Source organism: Epinephelus moara, chromosome 2 (genome assembly GCF_006386435.1).
Source record: "Epinephelus moara isolate mb chromosome 2, YSFRI_EMoa_1.0, whole genome shotgun sequence".
Classification (NCBI taxonomy): Eukaryota; Metazoa; Chordata; class Actinopteri; order Perciformes; family Serranidae; genus Epinephelus; species Epinephelus moara.
The window spans coordinates 9,736,865-9,757,523 of record NC_065507.1 but is presented as its reverse complement, the minus strand read 5'-3'; the positions used below and the strand labels follow the sequence as shown (position 1 = coordinate 9,757,523).

The window sequence follows — 20,659 nt, the reverse complement described above, 5'->3', positions numbered from 1 at the left end:
TCTTATTAAATATTTAAAAAAAATTATTTACTTAAATTAATAATTAAAGTAGAAAAGTTTTTTTTTTTTTTTTAAAGTGTAACTAATTAAAAAAAAGAAGCTGATGCAAAAACCTGGTCAAAACAAATTATTCTAATTAAAAATTCATAAAATATAAATAAATAAATACAATCTAATTTATTTTTCTGATTATCATATTTCATATATCATTCAGGCACTGTAGTGGAGGATTAAATAAATAAGTCTGACTAACAAAAAAAACATCATATTTTAATTGGTTTTCTTTAATTTTATTTACAAAAAGTTCTCAAAACAGTTGAATGCTGACTTTTGCATGAGTTCACTCGCAGGCTCTCTCTCTCACACACACATACACTCATTCACAAACAAACATTCAGAAAATAACATACATGTTTTCCTGTACAGTATACATTATATAGGCAAGATCTGAATATGTGCTGTTCAAACCCAGACACTACATCTCCAAAACATCCCCTCAACATCACTTCATTTACAGGGAAAGAAAGAAAATACACTGGATGTTGAATTGAGAATAGATTTGATGAGGTGAAAATGACGCAGATGTGATAAATAAAGGCTTTATATTGGAGAGAAAAACACTAAATGATTGAGAATGCAATAAATACACGTGACATTTAATCAATGAAATGTCACTTTTTCAACAACATAAAATAAACTCCAAAAAAATCAAAACTTACAACGTGATTATTATTTTGATGAAGCGACACATGGATAAGATGACATTCAGAATATTGGTTGTTCTTCCTATTACACTTTTAAAAAGCTTTTACTAGCTTGTTGTAACAAGGGATATCCACATGACATTTTGAAAAAATAAAAGGAATACTTGTAGAAACAACAAGTCATAAGAAAAAACCCAACACTGAATTCCAAACGTCAAGGTATCCATCTGACAGGTGATCACGTTATGAGTCCACAGCATCTGTGATCTGCTCTACGTCATCTTTGCTGTCTGAACATTCGGATGGGATGAAGCAGCCCGAGTCTCTGGGACAGTCGCTGTCTTCTTCCTGTAGACTGTGGGAGGATTTGTGCTCCTCCGCATCCTTGACATCATCACCTGCGGCCACAGAGAAAATGGAATCAGTCAAATGTCATAATATTACAAGTTTCTGTTTCCAACCACATTAGAAAAGATAAAACCCGTGCCAAGTGCTTCAGTGAGTGGAAAGTAACTCGTATTCAAATGTGTAAGGCGGGTTCTCTTTGATATTTAAATGATTTATATATGTGATAGCAATATAGATAGATTAAAAGTTGTTACTGCTAAAATTACTGTGAAACCTCTGAGTGGCCAAATAACCCAAATACTGAAATAACATCTGCAGGTGTGACCCAGCAAACAGCCACAGGAAAACCAGTCTTTTTTTTTGTAGATACAACATCTCAAATGTCCTCTTTGACTTTTATTTTCCACTCTCACTGAGTAAAAATATTCCACCATTCTTTAATATTTCTACTTTACCGATGAAAGCGTCTAATCTTCCGGCCCAGGTTGCCAAACCACTAACCTAATGGAATTTAGCTTGATTAAATCACTGGCATCTCATGTGAGTCAATAAGCTTGGCAGGGTCATGCTGTGGTCGCTGCCATCTGTTTAGTCACACTGTCACCCCGAACAGTACATTTACACTGAGGATAATTTGGCCTTCTCTGCAACTGCAGTGAAACAAAAGCAGCAAGAACAGAACTCGCCGCTGGATGTTGTTCCTTCTTCACACTGGAAAGTAGTTTTGTTTTCATTCACAGGGCGGTAATCTGCTTTCTGCTTCAAGACATCAGATTACAGGAACACCTTCTGCTCCATTAAGCACTTTCTATCTGAGTAACAGGAAGTCACTGATAAGCCTCTCAGAGTGTGCAGGATGTATTTCTGTTCCGTGTGGCACAAATGCCTCAGCTTTCCCCTGCTTTACTCTCCAACATATATGCATTTTTCTAATAATTTCCAACCAAGTGGTAATAAGCAACAGCATAAAGTACTTTACAGATACAGGATGTTCATTTTAGTGTCTTTACATTGGCTTCTCTTGCTGTTTGAATGCCACTTAAGTCATAAAAGCTTTTTGTGAAATGACATCTGTCACAGGACAGTGTCGACTACTCATTTCTGATTGGCTGATAACCAAATTTTGAAGTGTGTCAACTCACACAGGAGTGTCACATTTAATGGTTATCAAACCTGATAACCTAATTACCACCTGCTGTCACAATGACTTTACTACTTTTACTGATTGATGACTGCTGAAAAATGCTTTGCCATCCATACAGAGAGATGATTTACTCAGAGAATGTAAACATAATCACTGCTGGTAAGAAGCTGGACGGCGTTAACACCATGTTTCTCCCTCCCTACAGCTGGCATCCACCCTGCATCATACTTTGGGTTTTGCACCTTTAACACCACATGCCACACATACCTTAAATATTGTGGTGTCTGTAACTTGGCAGCTCAGTAAAGTAGCTTTGGCAGTACGTGCTACAGCTCATGCGTTGTTTGGTTTTATGTGTCAGCTTTGAAACTACTTTGAAGTATGGAAGATAATTAGTGCCACATAGAATGATAGAATTCTGATGCTGCGTCCAAAATGGCATACAATGCATTACATACACTACATGTGCACTATCGTTCAACATACTTTCATGTACATAACCAGAAGTATATATCTTTTCAATGCACTGAGCTGTAATTTTCAGGTCACTTCCTGCAAGCCTCCTTACCGGATGGGGACTTGTAATTATGGTTACCCATGCCGACGTCACCTCAACAGGAAATTTAATTTTTTTAAAATATATTACACATGGCAAAGTGAATCTTATAGATCCACTTAAATTAAAGTATTATTGTTGTTACAGAGGTGTCATGGTCACTGTCTGTTACGGATGCTCTAGTCTGCAGTATTGCATTGTGGGATATTAGTGTCCAGTGCTGTCATACTGTAATAGTATGCAGCTCACATACTATTGGTTTCATACTAATGTTTTGGAGGTGTTAAAAAATTTCACATACTGTTTTAAATGCCATGATAGTATGGCGTTTCGGACACAGCCTCAGATTAAAGTCGGAATACTGACTTTATTGTCAGAATTCAGACTTTAAACGTGGAACTCAAATTAGTTTTTCACATGTGGCGCTCATCCTCTTCAATAAGGAACGATTTGGTCAGATAGTGAGCCTTTGTTTTAGAGGAACATTTGGATGTGCTGGTTTAGTTAGTGGTTATTTTAATTCCAGCTTTGTCTATTTGGTCTTTGTTATCTTGGTTGGGATCTCAGAGTTCATCTTCCACTGAAAATTAGCTACACTTCTTAGCTGATGTGTCACTCTTTCAGTAAACAGTAATTATCAGTCTGTAAAATTAAGTGTGGTTAAATGTTAGTGATACAATTGTTGGTCATTGCTTGTAATGTTGCTCACCTTCTGTGTAGCGGTATTCAGCAGCAGTGAGAAGTTTGCGTCTGTGCTCGGGGTCCTTGACGTTCAGCTCTATCAGGTGTTTCTCTTGCAGGTGCAACAGGTCCTCCACCGTTTGGTAGCCATTTAGCAGCAAGGCAGAGGCGTACTCCTGCAACAACAAAGGAGTTTTCATTAGCATCAACCCACACGGTGTACACATTCACCTTTCATCTCTTAAGTCTCCACATATCGAGTTTCAGATGTGCTGTAGAAGGTGCTTTCACATGTATGGAACAAGTTTCAAATTGGTGGCCACAGAGGTATTTTACCTTTACACATCTTTGAGGTTAAGATACGAAAGTACGCCAACGTTTCATGGTAGCTGAACTTTAACAGGATGTCTTTCAGGTGTTTGTACTTATTAAGCAAGAAGCCAAACAGAAGAGTGAACTTATGTTTCCCTGTTATGATTTTAACTATCTGAGGAACCTTTGACACGCGACCAGACTAAATCAAGTAAGCAATCCCAGGTGAGAGCCCGTCCTCACCTCGAGGTTCAGTCGCTCCAGTAACTCCAGCAGTGTTTTAGGTCGAGGTCTCTTGCACAACTTCTGTTGTCTAATTTTAGGTGCTTCCTCTTCTTCCTCTTTCTCCACCAAAACATCTACATAGATGAACTTGAAGTTGCCGACTTTGTTGTTTAGCAAGCCTGTCCAGATGCCCATTGGAGGCTTACTGATGATGTTGATGATGTCGCCAACCTAGGAAAAAATATAGCGATATAGAATCAGGATGATTTATTAACTTATTAAATAATCATTGACATCAGAGCCTTGTCACTTCACAGCATAACACAGTGCTGTATCTTACCTTGAGTTTGAGGGAATCTGTGTCATACGGGCTGGGAACAAAGTCTGTGTGGACGCGAGCTCTGCCGCAGAACTGTCCCTGATAGGAGCCGTCCTCCTCCAGCCTCAGACTGTCTCGCTGACCTGAACCATTAGACTCACTTGTCACACCACCTGAACCCACAAACACAACACAACACAGTATGATTACACAGTTATGGCTGTCCTGACCTGCACTGGTTTATGCACTGGGATCAGCTGACAGTTTGTGGAATTAGTTATATAACCCTGCAAATGTATTCACTATGTGGAGCTAAAACAACTGGGGCACTCTTTGCAGTGTGTGCAGATACTTACTAGAGGAGCTCTGGCCACTGTAAAGACTCTCTAAGGAGTTGCTTGACTTTGCAGGGGTTTTCTCAGTTTGTGGGCTGCTCTCTGTCTCTGCCTCTGGGTCTTTGTCTGTGTCATCACCCTTGAAAAATAGAGGAGATATACAGTTTTGATTTTAAAAAAAATGTCATAGAATACAGACAGTTTTATAATCCCCAATCCATCACAGACTAAATGCCTAAAAGTGTACAAACTCCAGCTAACTGAGACAAAAAAGAAACTAAAACAGCCTCAGGTAGAGAAGTAGGTTGTGAGAGTTGGAAAGCAACTCATGTTATCGCTCATCTGTATTACAGTAAAACAGAAAACTGCAAGGAGGCGCTTTTCGCTGTAGGTCAGAGCAAAGTGCGTCATTCAAATATTGCCAGCAAGAGCGTTGTATTTGAGGATGTGGGTTTATAAGCGATGAAAGTGATAAAGCTCTTGAGAAAAACATCACACGCTTGATGTTACTGAGGTCATTGTTGATGGGGTTTGGACTTTTACTGGATATGACAGGTATCAAGGGATTTTTTAAATAAGTTGTGCTCACATATTGTTGATTGATGCACATAAACTAGTAATTTGTACCCTCTGAATGATCAAAAGCTTGTACCTGATGGTAATTAAATAAAAAGTGGGGTATGCTTGAGTGTGTGTGTGCATATTTCCATATTTTCCAGTGACTCACCGTCTCCTCAGAAAAAGACTTTGCATGTTTTTTGCCCATTTTTCTGCGCATGGTCAGTGAGATCGCCTTCATCTTCTTCCCAAGTCCAGCTGATTTATGTGGGTCCAAAGTCTCACATTCTTCTGTGAGCTGTGTAAAGACAGCTGGTTTAGTACATATACAGTAGTCATAGGTGTAGATTTCGGGGGGGGGGGGGGGGGGGGGGGGCAGAGGACACTCCCCCTTCAATAAAAACATGAAAGTAGCAGATGACTTATTTTTGACAAAATGAAAGACATTTCTATTATGAATTGATGCAGGAAAGACAAAAACGAATGCATAAAAAACAGAATGCAGGACATTTAGGGGTTGATGCTCAAGATTTCCTGGGAGAGGACAGCAAATCCCCACTTTCATATGTGTACTCCTGAGTTTTGAAATGACACCTACTGACACCTACAAAACACAGTATTTGCACAGCACCATGGCTGTGCAAAAGGGAAATATCCTCAATGTAAATGTTTTTGTCAGACCACTTGGGTACGTCACAGACCATAAACTGTCATTATTCCTGCTACTGTGTGACATCTGTTTTGCTGTAATGCTCATAAAAATGAAGTAAAAACAAATCTACACACCATAGTTGTTCCATTCTCCTCTGGTTTGGCTGGAGACGAGTGATGTCTGAGACCCTCAAACCTGCCGAAGCTGGTAGAGCGCTGCGGGGAGGATTAGAGGACAAAGACAAAGGATGTCATACAGACAACTGGCACAAATGCTTTGTGTAGCGAGAGGTTTAACAGTATTACATAACATTAAGTAATTGCACACGTGAGTCCTCGTCCCAGATGTCTCAAGACTCAAAAACCCGCTGGATCTTCACTTTGTGACCCAAGTGGATTTCACTAATGAAATATGACTGAAGCTCTCCAGTGGATCCAACTGTCTGTATCTACTTTATATACTGTCTCTTAAAGGAAAGTGTTCCTAATTTTTTGCTCATAAAAGCAAAGGCGCCTACACTCTATAGATGTCAGTATATGTGGCTAATATTTGGTCTGTTCTGAGAGTGCTTCGAAATGAGAGGTGGTAACATATGTGGTGCATTTGTGGTCATGTATTAAATCATGTAGCAACTCATATGGCAGCAGAGGGAATCGTGGTCTTTATACAGCTGCACCCAGTATTCAAAATGAACACATGAATTAAACTGCTGTGTCCTCACAGCGCCAGCGACATGTACTCACATTTGCGTTTCTCTGGCTCAGTTTTAATTCTTTCCTCCCCTTTTTTTTCATTTTTTTCATAAAACTAAAAGTCATTATAATCTCTCCCAACTCCCCATCATCTCCAAAAATAATTATATAAATGAGTAATCCCTGGAAATCCTGGTTAAATATGAGCTGCGTACTCCTAGACAGCCCTCTGTGGATTGATTTAATGCAGCGTCGCCTGACAGGCCAACACTTTACTCCACTGTCTGCAAATGCAGCGGCAGAATTGAATTTTAAAGCAATGTTCTTCATCCTAATTGTATTATTGTGCTTTTATATTGTTTAGATTTTATTGCCATTGTTTGTCTATTTTACATTATACAAATTCACTTGGGAAATTTAGCTTATTGTATTTGAAGAAAAACATCACACTTCTGTCAACTAGTCATTCTTTAAAAATAAAACTTTTCCATTTTCAGATTTTAGTGTTTATCTAAATGGTGTTATACATTAAATTAGCTACAACTCGTCTACACTTATAGCTGTCTTTTTTATTGACAACATAGGTCATTTCTGTAGTGAGCATGTCAAAAGTGACATTTGAACATCTTCCCAATAAATATCACATCTTGCCTCACTGACTCATATTTGATTTACACCTACCTTTGGCTTCATGCTCTTTGTTTTGTCTGACACATTGGATGCCGCTCGCTGTAGCATTTTTTCCTGTTTTAACGTTATTGTCAAATCTTAGTCCTTGCTCTTCTCTTGTCTTCCACCCGCTCTCCTGACAGTGAAGTGTTAACTAACACCGAGGCTGTCTGTCTGATGGGCTGGCTGGCCCACTTCCTTACAACACACAGGATGTGAGGCAATTGACACAGTGTCTCTCTTCGCAGAATCGCTTTGAAAGGGGAAAAATACAAGTGCTTGAGTTTGCATTTAGTGGCCCGCTCGACAAAAACATTGAGAACCACTTCCAGGAACAACTGCGTTTAGGTTTTATGAGATCTGAGATATTCTGGGGAGGATGAGCTTCTGTTGAATCTGCCTACTGTGTTGCATTACTGTGGTTGATCTGCTCAGAGTTGGGCTGTAATGTCAGCAAAGTATAACTCAGTTAAAAACCACTGGAGTGAGTTATGGCTGACATCCACAAACTATATCATTATTCTATTAAACTTAATAGTAGAAACTGTTTTTTTCATTAATAAAATGGACGACATGAAAATGAAAAAATGCTTGAATATTCCTCAAAAAGTCCTTTTAATAGCAATGGGGAACTTGATTTTGGTAAATGATGCTGGAGCAACTATTCTATGTGGTCATTTCTTAATGTGGGGTGAATTCTTTTGAGGAAGTGCTGACGTATGACAGAGGAACAGCTGAAAGTGGCAACTCAGTTGTGTCGAAACACTTTCCTGTTCATCTTTGCTCTCAGTATGGAAGTGAATATATTTTATTTTATGTCTTAGAAGCACCAAGGCGTGACAATGAGATGTGTCTACAGCAGATCATTGTATTTGGCAAAGGTTGAAAATCAGTAATAACCACCAGTAACCTTGTAACAAAACATGGCCTCCCCCGCTGGATCCAAGAATCAGTTTGACTCCACAGCATCCCACATTACTGTTAGTCATAGCTGTGGTGCAGCCATGTGGGGATTTGCCGCTGTGTTTACATTGTTGGGGGGGTTTCAATCGGTCAGTTGCAGAAAAGGGAATTCTACAGACAAAACTGTTGCCTAATCCCACTGCCTGCAATCAGCCGTAAACTCCTGTCAATCCAGATTAAGGCTTCTAATCTATTACTTCAGAGGCTCTTGACTCCCTGGAGAGGCAGTTGTTCTTCTGGAGAGTTCAAAATTAGACATCTACCATTTTAAAAAAGTCACCTGATCTTTGCTGAAATATTTTAAAGCACTGTTAGGGAAGATCCTCTGAATTTTGGCCAGAATCATTCATTTGATTCATTTTTAAATACATTTTTGACATGATTTTCTAAAATACAACAAAGTAAATTGTAAAAGTATGGCATGTTTAGAATCTCATACCATTGAAAAATGAGCATATGGTACGGGCCAAAAGGTATATTTAAAAGGGAGCAGAGAAAATGGACTTGTAGGACTGGTAGAAGAGCTACGAGAATTCCAATATGTTATTACCATGGCTTAGAAAAGTGCAATCAATATTTGTGAATATAAGATACTGTCTCTTAAAGCCAGAAACCAGAAGAGTAAAGACGAGAATACACCAGCAACAACACTGTGCGTCAAAACAGCTGCCCCTCATTATTTTCAATGTACAACACCACACTGGTGGCACTTTAGCATGCAGCCCAGTCTCACTCCAAAGTCGTCAAAATCTGGCATTTGGGCAGTGACTTGCGGCGTCAGATGCCAAAGAAAAAAGCTGTCCTTTGACGTGAACAAGACCGAAAGTTAAGGCAGCAAAAGTTTGAGTAGGGTGGGTGTAACTGGTGGTGGATGGGTCTAACAAGGACAGACGTTCACCTGGGAGAGTGGTGTTTTTACCTTGTAAGATTCTAAAGCCCAAACCCTGCTCTTTGTTCCTAAACCTAACCATGTGTATTTGTTGTTGAAGGAAAAAAGCATTGCGGTGTTGTACCGACGTAGTGCATTTATTTTGAAAGAGACTGTACGTAAACATTCAATTTCCTGTGAAAACGGAAGTGTATTTTGAAAGAAGACAATGCATGTAACAGGCATGTCATATTTGGACGTGGAAAGTCCATGACCAAACGTTGATATGTGACGAGGTCGGAGTGAGAGCATGTTGTGGCATGAGACTTTACACCACTGCCCTATTTACAGCCTCATCACCCCTGAATTACATTTTTCCCCATACATTCTCTGCTTGTACACACTGGCTCCCATAGCAGCTCGACACCTCCCCTCACCATGTATGTATAAATAAAAACTCTAGCTGACTCTCATGTGTGTCAAAAAAAAGATGAGGAAAGACTTGTTGTTGAGAGTCAAGAAATACCCCAAGCTATATGACCAACAATCCCGACAATGGCAAAAAGATATTGCCTGGCAAGCTGTAGCTCTAGAAATTGTCTTGTCTCTTTGGTGACAATTCAAATTTAATAAGTGGGTGTCTACACATGATTTTGGGCTAATACATAGCCGGAAGGAGTACAGATCTTTTAGTAAAAGTAGTGATATCTTTGTGTGGTCTTCTGTTGAAATGCTGCAGCACAATGTGTCCTGTTTGTGCTAGGGGTGACACTTGATGCGCATCATACAACAAGTAAATTAAGGCTATAAAATGGGTATTTTGCAACATGGTGGACAACTGTGTGTGCCAGTCAGTGGGCTCACATTCAGTGGCACAGCTTGAGATTGGTCGGATGGGTGTATGGGCGGGAAACTTGATACCAAGGAGGTCGCTACTACGCAGACTCCGAATGAGCAAGACACAGCAGTCATATTTTAGCTTCACTTCTGACCAGCAGGGGTAAGTGGAGATGTGTCATCCATTTTTATATACAGTCTATGTTTTATACCCAAACAGCTTAATTCTATTGTAATATTCTTAGATGTTAAACAGAAAATGCACGGTTGTACTCAGATCATCCCCCTGGATGCTCTCAATGTCATCTAGAACATCTTTCACCATTCATTGTCTATGGAGCGGCTACAGACTTTATAACTGATGACATCACAAATTTGAGTTTCAGCATTCTAGGTTTTGGATTAGGGAAAGTTGCTCATTTACTAATAGTTTTGGACTGTCTTAGAACATAGGAATAACATAACAACACATTAAGTTATACAGGCTTGCTCTATGTAAGTTTCCCCTTTAAAGAGGGAGTGCAAAGAGAGGTCTTAACCTCTACACCATATCCTCTATAATCTTAAGAGGCTTCATGTCCACTGAAATGACATATTACCTCTAAGAATCAATGACACTATAGATCCATAGGGATTTTGTAATCTCTACGCCAGATCATCCGTTCATCGTAGATAATTTTCTCCCAAGTGATGTTAAGCTTTAAGTTCTTTGTGTCACGCCGGCTCACACTGCACGTGCTCTCTGGGCATCAGCAGAGGTCTTACGCAGAGAGATGTCAAGTACACGCAAAGACATTGACCTTTGAGGTCAATCTGCTCTATTGTGGTATTAGCATTGCGTGACCATTGAACTTGATGTATTGAACAGCAACTAGGCCAAATGAAAGAATCCCAATGGGAGAGACTAAGATTCATTTAGAAATTAAATACCAACTGGTTCCTCAAAATTTGTCCTTCAGATGACCCCAAAACATAAACCTGCCACTGAGTCTGTATGTTTAAGAGGTTAAATTATGATACCAATCTGCTGTGGTGCCATTCAGGCACACTGCATCAGTATATGAGTGCAACAAGTGCATCAAAAGAAAAGGTGAGGCTACTTTAAGCTTCATTAGAGCTGCTTGGTGACTCGCACTGTGAAACTGAAGTTATTATAAGCAGTTCTGAGGTGTAAATGTGCATCAGTATCTTTATAGCAGTGACTCAGAGCATGCTCAGATCACTTTCAAGGACTAACTACTGGTTTCAAAAGCACAGAACGACCAGCAGAAACTCACATTTGGTTCTGATAGATCCACGTCTGTGATAGATCGCGGCACCTTTGGGGGAATCTGGGGTTTACAGTCCTTTGTCAAGCTGTCACTGGGGGCCGGCACCTGCTGCTGTCTCCCCTCCCACTCCTTCGCAGGGGACGTGCTGAAGTCATGGGAGTACGCGCGATACTCTGTGAGCGGCCTGCGGCAGGTGTGCTGGATGTTCCCCCAGGCGGGACTGCTGTCACCTGGGTTGCTCCAGCGCTGGTGGTGGGTGTGGGTGGGCGTTGCTCCACCAGGGAGGGTGGCTACGTCTGTGAATCGGCCCGGGGTTGTGTTCTCCTGAGCAGGGAGGGTGGAGGCTTTGCCCAGGTAAGGTCTCCTGTCTGACCTGTATGGCACATCCAGATAGTGGGGTCCCATGGGTGGGCTCATAGCGTATGATGGGGGGTGCACTGAGAGAGGAGATGGAAGAAAATGTAAATGAAAAACCGACCGGATGTTGATTCTTAAACTGGAATCAGACTTCTGCGTCATGTCGGTGTTGCTGCAGCAAACCCATTCATTACAACAGTGCAGAGTGATTCATAGTTCTGCATATGCCTTCCCTACTAAGTGTCCTAACACCACCACAAAACTACTTGGCAGGTTTATGCAGTCACGCCATGAAATACTGCCATGTCTCTTTCAACATTTAATCACAACACACCAACAATAGAAACAGTAAAGAAATATATTACTATTAAATGAAGGAGACCATCTGTGAGACCACTCAACAGATTGAAGCAGCACCGGAAAGAGAGTAGGAGGGAATATATAGGTGGCTGAACAGACCAGTTAGACTTCTTGTGGTTTGCCTTTTGCCTCTGTAACCCCTCTGTGCAGTCTGAACAGATGCAGCCCTCTGCATACCTATACTGCAGGGACTCCACAAACACTTACACTGAAGCTGTTGCAACACTTAAAAGCAGAAGTATAATTCATAATTCATCAGAGCAAAAAAGTCATGAACTAGAGTTGCTTCATTCTGACAAATGTTGCATGAGCCTGTTCCTCTACTGTAAGCACGAGTCCGGTTTAGTCATAACTTAGTCACTGAGTCATACAGGCACAAGAGAGGTCAGACAGGACAGTTAAATCTAAGGATTAGGGAGACAGTAGCTGTCGTCATAGGAAGCTGTCTCACCTGTGGAGTTGTGACTTTTCTTTGACCCCTCCTTCCCACTCTTTCCACCTGGTTTCTTCCCAGTTTTTTGGTTTCTTTTCACAGCAGGCTTGGACTCTGTCGCCACCCCGTTAACATGGACATTCTGGAAAGATGACACATACAGTCCATATGAGTAGGCCTACTTCAAGTCCGACAGTTGCTCAAAAAACAATTCACAAATATGAAAAAAAAGAGTGTCATCTCCGTGCTCTCATGTAGCACAGCTCTGATTTCGAGGCATAGCAATTTCAGTACAGACATTCATGGTCCCTAGAGGATGAATCCTACTGACTTTGGTGAACCTTTGAGTTGTTGTCTAGCCCTACCATGAGGCTGACATTTTTGTTTCTTAGTGAAATGTCTCAACATCTATCGGATGGACTATTGGTGCCATAAAATTTGGTACAGATGTCCACATTCCCCAAAGGTTTGGTGATCCCTTAACATGTCTATCATCAGGTCTTTAGTTTGATATGTCCACTACTTTGGTTTATAACCAAGCAGTCAGCCTTGGGTTCGAAAGAATTATAGATATGAGTGGTAAAATACAATTCTGAAATTGATGAAAAGGTCTTAATTAAAAGACCTTAAAAATGCTTTCTATCTGAAAACATTCTGTTGTGTATTGGCCACCATTTATTTGAGCGAACCCAAAAAGTTCTGTCAAGCCAAGCCTGTTGAAAAGCACCTGAACAGACACCATCTTTTATTTCTAGCACCGTCTGTAAACCTCTAAACATCACAGCTAGTTTCATTGTATGTGCATAGCTCCTTTGGGGTCAAACACCGTGTCCCAGCATTTATTTAATAGCCTTGGTAAACTATATACTTGCTTGACGGGTTAACATGAGCACTACAGCAACAAACTGTAGCCTTGCTGAGCCACTACCAAGGCTTTTTTTTTCCTGGGGGAGGGGGGATGTTATAAAAAGGGAAGATAGACACAATATCTTCTGCCACTTGTCATTTGGGTCACTGGTCACTTTAGCTGCAAAGCCACATTGTGCGGCACTGAGAGCTGCTGCTGATCCACTACTGGCAAGCTCTGTTTTGTTTGCTTCTCACTATGATGGGCATTAGTCAGAATGGGCACTGGGTGACCTGGCATGAGGCCTCTAAGCCCTCCCCACCCAAAACACACACACACACGCACACACATACAAACAGTCCTCCTCTCTTGTTTTCACATCTCTCTCTGCCATGTGGACCAGAGATTACACAGAGGGCACTACCCTCTTTGGACCATCTGCACTGTATTAAAACCCAATCAGCATTTGCGTTAAATGATTGTGCCATTTAGGCCACCAGAGGCTCTATGGATGTCACAAGGAGGTGGCAGCTTGAAACTCCTAAGTTGACACAAAAAGGGCCATGTGTGCCATGTGACCATGAGTCTGCACCAAACCTGCTCACGTCTCCTGCAGCAACAGGTCTGTTTCGCTGCAGCTCAAACTTCAATTTGACACAGATGCATCAGACAATGGTTTTATGTAGTGCTGTATAACTAAAAGTACTGCGGATGTATAAAGGAGTGTGAGCATGTGCGTTAACAGAAGGACAAAAGGAGCTAATGCTCTTTGTGGCTGCTGGCCAGGCCCTCATAACTGCCGACCTATTAACTGTTCCACTCAGCTCTTAATTATATTTCTGTCTTACCCACACCTGCGCCATTATTAACAAGTGTACAGAGCATTTAAACATTTCTGTTAAAATGTAACATAACATTGAGCTTCTTATTATTACCTGGTTTGAGTGTGGTTTCTCCTTTTTCTTTGTGCCGCAATGATGAGCTCCTTTCCCTTCTTTGGTTTCTGTTCTGTGTTTTGTCTTCCTCATCTCTAGAGGGACACAAAATATAGCAATAAATCATCAGGTTAGTGAAACACTGGAAAACCATTGGAAAATGTGAAATGTCACCACCTTTAGAATTTTTACTCCACAGTGCAAATCCCAGCAGTTAGAAAAGGCCTACTGCTGCTTTGTTTTAATATCATGTATGATCAGTGCAGGCCTGGACACATGCATTTTTGGTGAATTGGTTGAAAAACCCGGCCCATGTCTTCAGACGTCACGCTGAGAGTCCAAATGAGCGTTGGCATATAGATGAGCTTAACCTATTTATTTCCTATTTACCTTCATTGTGATTGTTGGCGATGTGGACTAAATCTTCTCGGCTCTTGGCGGGCTGCCAAACTGTAGTATTACAGTCGGGGTTATCTGCCATGAAGGGAGACAAATCACAAACAGTGAGGATTTTAAGCAAAAGGTCGCAGGGGGAGGCCACAGAGACACTGAATAAAAATTGTTTTCTGAGTCACGGACAGTAAGGCTGTAAGCTTCAAAGCTTTTAATAATTTCAATGCAGTCTTCCTTAAGGTTTATGATACAGGTGAATATAAATGTCATGGCCAGTATGTTCAGTTACAGTTAAAAACTAATTATACAATGCAAGTGGTAAAATTAATCCAGCATTTAAACTACAGTTGGTGACTTTAGTTAAATAAAATAAAATAAATAATAATCAAATTTGCTGAAATCATCACTTGCCTTGTAGTGCTTCTAATGGCTTTATCATAAGTGACCAAAAACAACCAATAGGAGCCGAGGAGTCCCTAACGTAGCTGTCAATCATGTTAATTATAGCTCATAAACTGCCGACCCGTCTCACTTCGAAGTCCTCAAAATCCAGCCCCTTCGCAGTGACTTGCAGCGTCAGACACTGACGAAAAAAGCCGTCCTTTAACAGCCGGTCACCATTATAGTTTACCGGCACTCAACGGTGCCAGGAGGAAACGCGGTGGGACAAGAACGAAAGTTAAGGTGGCCCAGAACGTCAACAACCAACACACCCAGGGTACCTTTCACGTCGTATCTGAACGTGGAAGTGTCCACAACCAAACGTTGATATGTGATGAGGTCGGAGCGAGAATGTGTTGGAGCTGTGGTCAAACTACATTGCATACTTCAAATGTTTTCAGATACATATTTTAGTGTACTGTTTAGCTGTAAATTGAGAAAGTTGGTCCAGCTGATGGGCAGTGCTTGGCGCTTTGGTAGACTGTATCCAACATGGCAGCTGGGTAAACTTTCTTTCTCATTTTACAGCTAAACAGTACACTAAAATATGTTTCTGGAAACATTTGATGAAATAGCCAGTGCAGTAACAAAATCTGGATTCAGATGTGACCACCGCTGCCTCATTTAACAGTTACAGTTCACAAAGTGGCTGGCATGATTGACAGCTGCGTCAGAGACTCCTCGGCTCTGATTGGTTGTTTACAGTGCGCCACAACCAATTCTAGCAAATGCCATTAGAAGCATTAGGAACAAGAGGTGGAGGGACATGACTCATTTCACAGACTGTCTGGCTCATGTCTGTCAGAATAGTGACAGCTTCAGCAAATATGACACAACATTATTTTCATAAAAGTTACCAACTGTAGCCTTAATGAAACAAAGGAAATTGTTTGCACTCACCAAGCGTTTCATTGTCTGATGCAGATTTGGATATGTGTGTTCTGAGGGTAAAATTGACAAAGAAATATCACATTACACAGTTGCCTCTGATTAGCCCCTAAGTCTGACAACAAACCACAACAACCCAACTGATATAATTGTTCTTCCTAATTTACAGTGACAGCAAAATATGACAAAGACAACCACAGAGCACAGAGAATTGCACAGCACCACAGTAAAAACTGATATCTCATTGTGAGAAAGTAGACTGATACTGTGCAGAGGTACTCTGCGTGATCTCCTCTTCCTACAGGCCGAGAGACTGCACTGTGACCATATAGCTGTGTTTCTTTTAAAGTAAAGCTGGGGGTAAAGGTGTTGTAGTGATAGGGGACTCTAAGTAGGTGGGCCTTGAATCCGCTTAGTCCAACTAGCCCAAAGCTATAATCTGCCTTCTGCTTTCCCAACAGTCCGCAGGACACTGATTCTCAAAAAACAATCACTACCAGTCAAACTAAACAATACATACAAAGCTTGTTTTTCAATTGCATCTAATGGGCTGCCAATCCCTCTTCTTAAGACACAGCCCTGTATAGACCAGACCAAATAAACTAAAGATAAGAGGAGGTGAGGAGCGCTTCTGAAGCCTGTCTGCTCTGCTGCAGGAAGGATTTACAGTATTAACCCTCAGTGAAAATAAACAGGGAGCCTTTCAAGCCATATTATTACTCTATGTGAAAGCCCTTTCACTTGCATGGCAGATCTTCTCTGCACGCACATCCAACAAAAGGAAACAGAAAGAGGGTTATACAGTAGAAGCCTGAATTCCTGGCAGGATTACATTGTTTTTAATTAAATTTTATCGTCTATTTACAGCAGAATAACATGGTTAGTAAAGGAGCAAGTGACACAATATAAAACAAATTTACGTGTGAGCTAAAATCAATGTGATTTGATGATGGATGTTTATGTCTAACTTTCTGGTGAGCTCACCTTCTTTTCTTTTTATTAGAGTTGGTCCCCGGCACTGGAGGCATCTCCTGAAAGAAAACAGTCAGACATTAATAAGCAATCCATATAAAAAATATGCTGTTTTCTGTCACATTCAAATAGATCTGATAAATAAATCATTACTCAGTGACATTTAATTTACATGAAAAGCTTGAATCCAAAATTTTGAATTGCCCTGCTTCAGCCGCAGCAGCTGTCAACTGGCCCTGTTCATCATTTCATAATCAGCTTTATTTTGCAGGTTCAATCTGGTGGGTGGAAGTCCAAAAGTCCCAATTCCTCAGAGAAGTGACCCCGTACAATCTGGTCATGATCGTTCACATGGCTCCACCGTTCACAATCTGTAAGACGTGCATGTGGATGCACAGTAAGCATCCCTCTCACCATAGAAATAGATCTCCCAGAGCCTCGCCACTTTGTGCTGTCATCCAGCAGGACCGCTGGGCTGCAGGAGCGGCTGCAGGATCGGCTGCATGTGCGGCTGGAGGAGCGGCTGGGGATGGGCGGCGGTGGGCCATCACTTGAGCTCTGCACCGCCTCATACAGGCTGTCCATGGACCCCTCCTGATGCCATGTGGACAGACAGACAGACGTGCAGCTGTTAGACAGTTGAACTTTGGCAGCATTTTTGACATATGAATGGATTTCATCTATCCTGTTGGATTAAGTCTGATTAGTACTTTTGATGAAGCACGTAGTGTGCACATATCATGCAGGATTTTTAGGTTACATGCTTTGAAATGCCATGCAACACATCAGTTTCAAGTTTAGAGAGCCTAAAACTCAGAAAACGTAAAGAAATTTGCAAGACAGCCCATATAAATCTTTGTTGCATTGCAAACAGATGCAAAGCAACACAATTAGAGTGATGAGGATTTAATATGAATGTAGGGATATGCTGCCAATGCTGTGCCAAAGCTCTTTTAAAATTTGCTTGTCAACCATGGATGTAGGGGAGGATTGAAATTCCTCAGCACAGATTTCAGTGTGGATTAAAATGTGTGCAGCTTGTTTGGATTCCTTCTAGGAATGTATAACCAATTTCTCGTCTTGTCTGTATGGTTACATCTTATCACTTTACTACACAGACTGACATTTTTGGGAGCAAGACAGAAAGGTGTTTTGATTGATAAGATCGGCCTCTTTAGGTTTGAACTCTCATAATATGTCCATGTAATCTGCATTGTTTTCAGTTTTTGACTGAATTTATAGAAACTAAAAGATCTGACACAGAAATACTCACATTCATGGATGTAATCAGTTTTCCTGTCTCTTTGTGTGTATGTTAATGTCACCCACTTACATTTTTTACAGTATCATTTACTCTTCTTTGTGTCCTAACTACATGATTTTAAAATGTTTTTTTAAAATATCTTATGACTAAGTTTATGTTTGTACAACATGCCATCGTACACGTGATGTGGACTAACAGCAACAGGGAGGACAATCGGTGCAATCACAGTTCAAGCCTCTGTTTGCTTGTCAATAATCCTGATTATTGGTCAACATCTCCAACATCTGTTCAAAGAGAATAGTCTATATACATGCCCCATGTGCCCACGTGCAGGCTGACAGCTGCAGCAGCATCTGAGGGACCATATGTGCGAGTGGGGCATGTGCGTATGCTGCCACCACACACTTGTCTTTACCCTGGGCGCTTCACTAAGCAGTACTTTCTTTCTGCTTTCTCCTCTAGTGTCATAAACACATCAACTAATACAGAAACTACAGCGTTAAAATACACAAACATAGCACTATTGTGTCACACTCTTCTTGCATAGTAAATGGATGGTAAATACAATGAAAAGCAGATGAATTCAGAGATTTTTTTTACATTTTGAGATAGTTTAGATTTGGATTGTGCAAAAGGAGCAACTCAATATCAGGATATTTCTAATAATTTGCAGTCAGTGGGTTATTGATCAGGCTACAAGCAAGAAATATAATATGAGGCTGAAACACTGTTATAACGACCTTGTACATATTTTCCAACACTTGACTGCTTTCACAGCATGCCATGATTTACAGCTATCTCATGTATTGAAAAAGTTTTCTTTCCCCTCAGCTACTCACACACAGCTTGTTAGATAGATGCAGATATTTAAAGTGAGTCTCTCTTACCAGCGAGAAGCAGAAAAGGTTCATGTTGGCTGAGAGGTCTCCTGTTCGTGTCGGTGCGTCTAATGGAGGTGAAACAGCGAGCTGAGTGACAGCCAGAGACTGAGAGACACAACAGCTCAGCGTGAGCCCAGCCTGGGTTGCCTGCTGTCTTCTCAGATTAATACCACAGTGAAATCCCTCCACTAATCCAATAGATGGACCACCATTACTCTACCAGCTGAAGCAGGACTCACTCTTGACAACAGACCCACCATTGGTCGAGCAACAGTGTGAGTCTTTGTTTTGAATCTGATTTTTTTTTTGTTTTTAGCAGGGAAGCTTTGTGCGGCAGCCATGCTCTTTTTAAGCTACACACCGTGGTGTATTAGATCCTTTACTTATTGTAACCTTTACTTAAGGTACCAGACCAATAATGCAAAAATACTCCATAATCAATCACAATCAAAATCTCAATATGCATCAAAACAAAAATATTGTGAAAATATATCCCATGATTATTATTTGACATATATGACATTATTAGATTGTTACTGGTGCATTAATGGATTTAATTGGTGTAGATGGTGGAATTAGAATTTGGAAGAAAAATGCTCATACCCAAAAATACTGTTTTTACTACTTGATATACTAGTAGTTTAATCCAGTGGGGTAAGAAATAATAATAAATAATAATTTTGTGATACAAAAACTTTAATGTAATCATTGTTTGGACTGAGAGGCCCTTTTAGACACTGCTTTTGTGCAGAGCTAAGCATGCTGGTTTACTCTTTAAATGTATTTAATGAACGTTTCAAGTGTTTTTCATGTGAAACATAGGCCTATTATGATGATTTCCTCTGAAAAATGTAGAATAAAAGGTAGAAAGTAGCATAAAATTGACTTACTCAAATTAAATGGAAATAGTAAATTATAAATACCTCTAAGGTGCACTACTGGAGTCAGGTAGGGAACACCAGGACTGTGAATTTCATGTAAAAAGTTAGCTAGTGCAAATAACCGGATGCAGATTTTTCATACATCCGGTTCCCGCTCGCGATCTGCGAAATGGGGCTGTGTCCAAAATCACAGCCCCATAACTACTCATCAGTCATCATTTACTCATTACTCATACCTAACTACTCACTACATAGTCCACTATACAGTGAGCTCGCCATTTTGTAGTGCTGTCCGAATACAATGCACCGCGAAAAGTAGCGTACAACCGATGGTAATTCACTAAGCAATATATCCCATCATGCATTACGCGAAAGGAACGGTTATAGGCCCAATCCCAAACCGGCCTCTATCCCCTCGCCCTATTCACTCCCCCTCCGTTTGCGCGGTCACGCTGAGCGTCGCCATATTAAGGGCCGTCCCAAACCAATTNCACCGCGAAAAGTAGCGTACAACCGATGGTAATTCACTAAGCAATATATCCCATCATGCATTACGCGAAAGGAACGGTTATAGGCCCAATCCCAAACCGGCCCCTATCCCCTCGCCCTATTCACTCGCCCAATCCCAAACCGGCCCCTATCCCCTCGCCCTATTCACTCCCCCTCCGTTTGCGCGGTCACGCTGAGCTTCACCATATTAAGGGCCGTCCCAAACCAATTATCGCTGAGTGCGAGTGGACTGCTCAGCCCTTAGATAGCGAGTGTGCATCAGTGCAGACTTCTGATGAGCCGAGCAGGAAGCGCAACATCACAATGGAGGAAACAACGTACAAATGTAAGAGTTCCGTCTTTCTACTTTGTAAAATATTTTAG

The 20,659-nt window shown here is 40.9% G+C and overlaps 1 protein-coding gene across 1 annotated transcript; it reads right to left on the bottom strand.

The window, feature by feature from the left end:
- Positions 1-271: 271 nt before the first annotated feature.
- samsn1a (SAM domain, SH3 domain and nuclear localisation signals 1a) lies at positions 272-19,062 on the bottom strand. The gene is made up of 16 exons (XM_050062203.1): positions 18,912-19,062; positions 17,175-17,354; positions 16,773-16,819; positions 15,801-15,841; positions 14,457-14,540; positions 14,067-14,161; positions 12,303-12,426; positions 11,101-11,571; positions 7,208-7,293; positions 5,969-6,049; positions 5,352-5,480; positions 4,646-4,763; positions 4,311-4,468; positions 3,989-4,201; positions 3,462-3,609; positions 272-1,102 (listed from the first exon to the last, which is right to left on the bottom strand). Exons 1-16 carry the CDS (start codon positions 18,933-18,935, stop codon positions 948-950), a joined length of 2,154 nt encoding a protein of 717 aa, XP_049918160.1. The 5' UTR covers positions 18,936-19,062; the 3' UTR covers positions 272-947.
- Positions 19,063-20,659: the final 1,597 nt, after the last annotated feature.

Bases quoted from the DNA above. Each gene is read 5' to 3' on its own strand.
- samsn1a (XM_050062203.1), bottom strand. From the start codon at position 18,935: ATGAACCTTTTCTGCTTCTCGCTG. The intron at 17,355-18,911 runs GTAAGAGAGACT...ACATGGCATCAG, and splicing joins ACCTTTTCTGCTTCTCGCTG to GAGGGGTCCATGGACAGCCT. The intron at 3,610-3,988 runs GTGAGGACGGGC...TTGTTGTTGCAG, and splicing joins TGGAGCGACTGAACCTCGAG to GAGTACGCCTCTGCCTTGCT.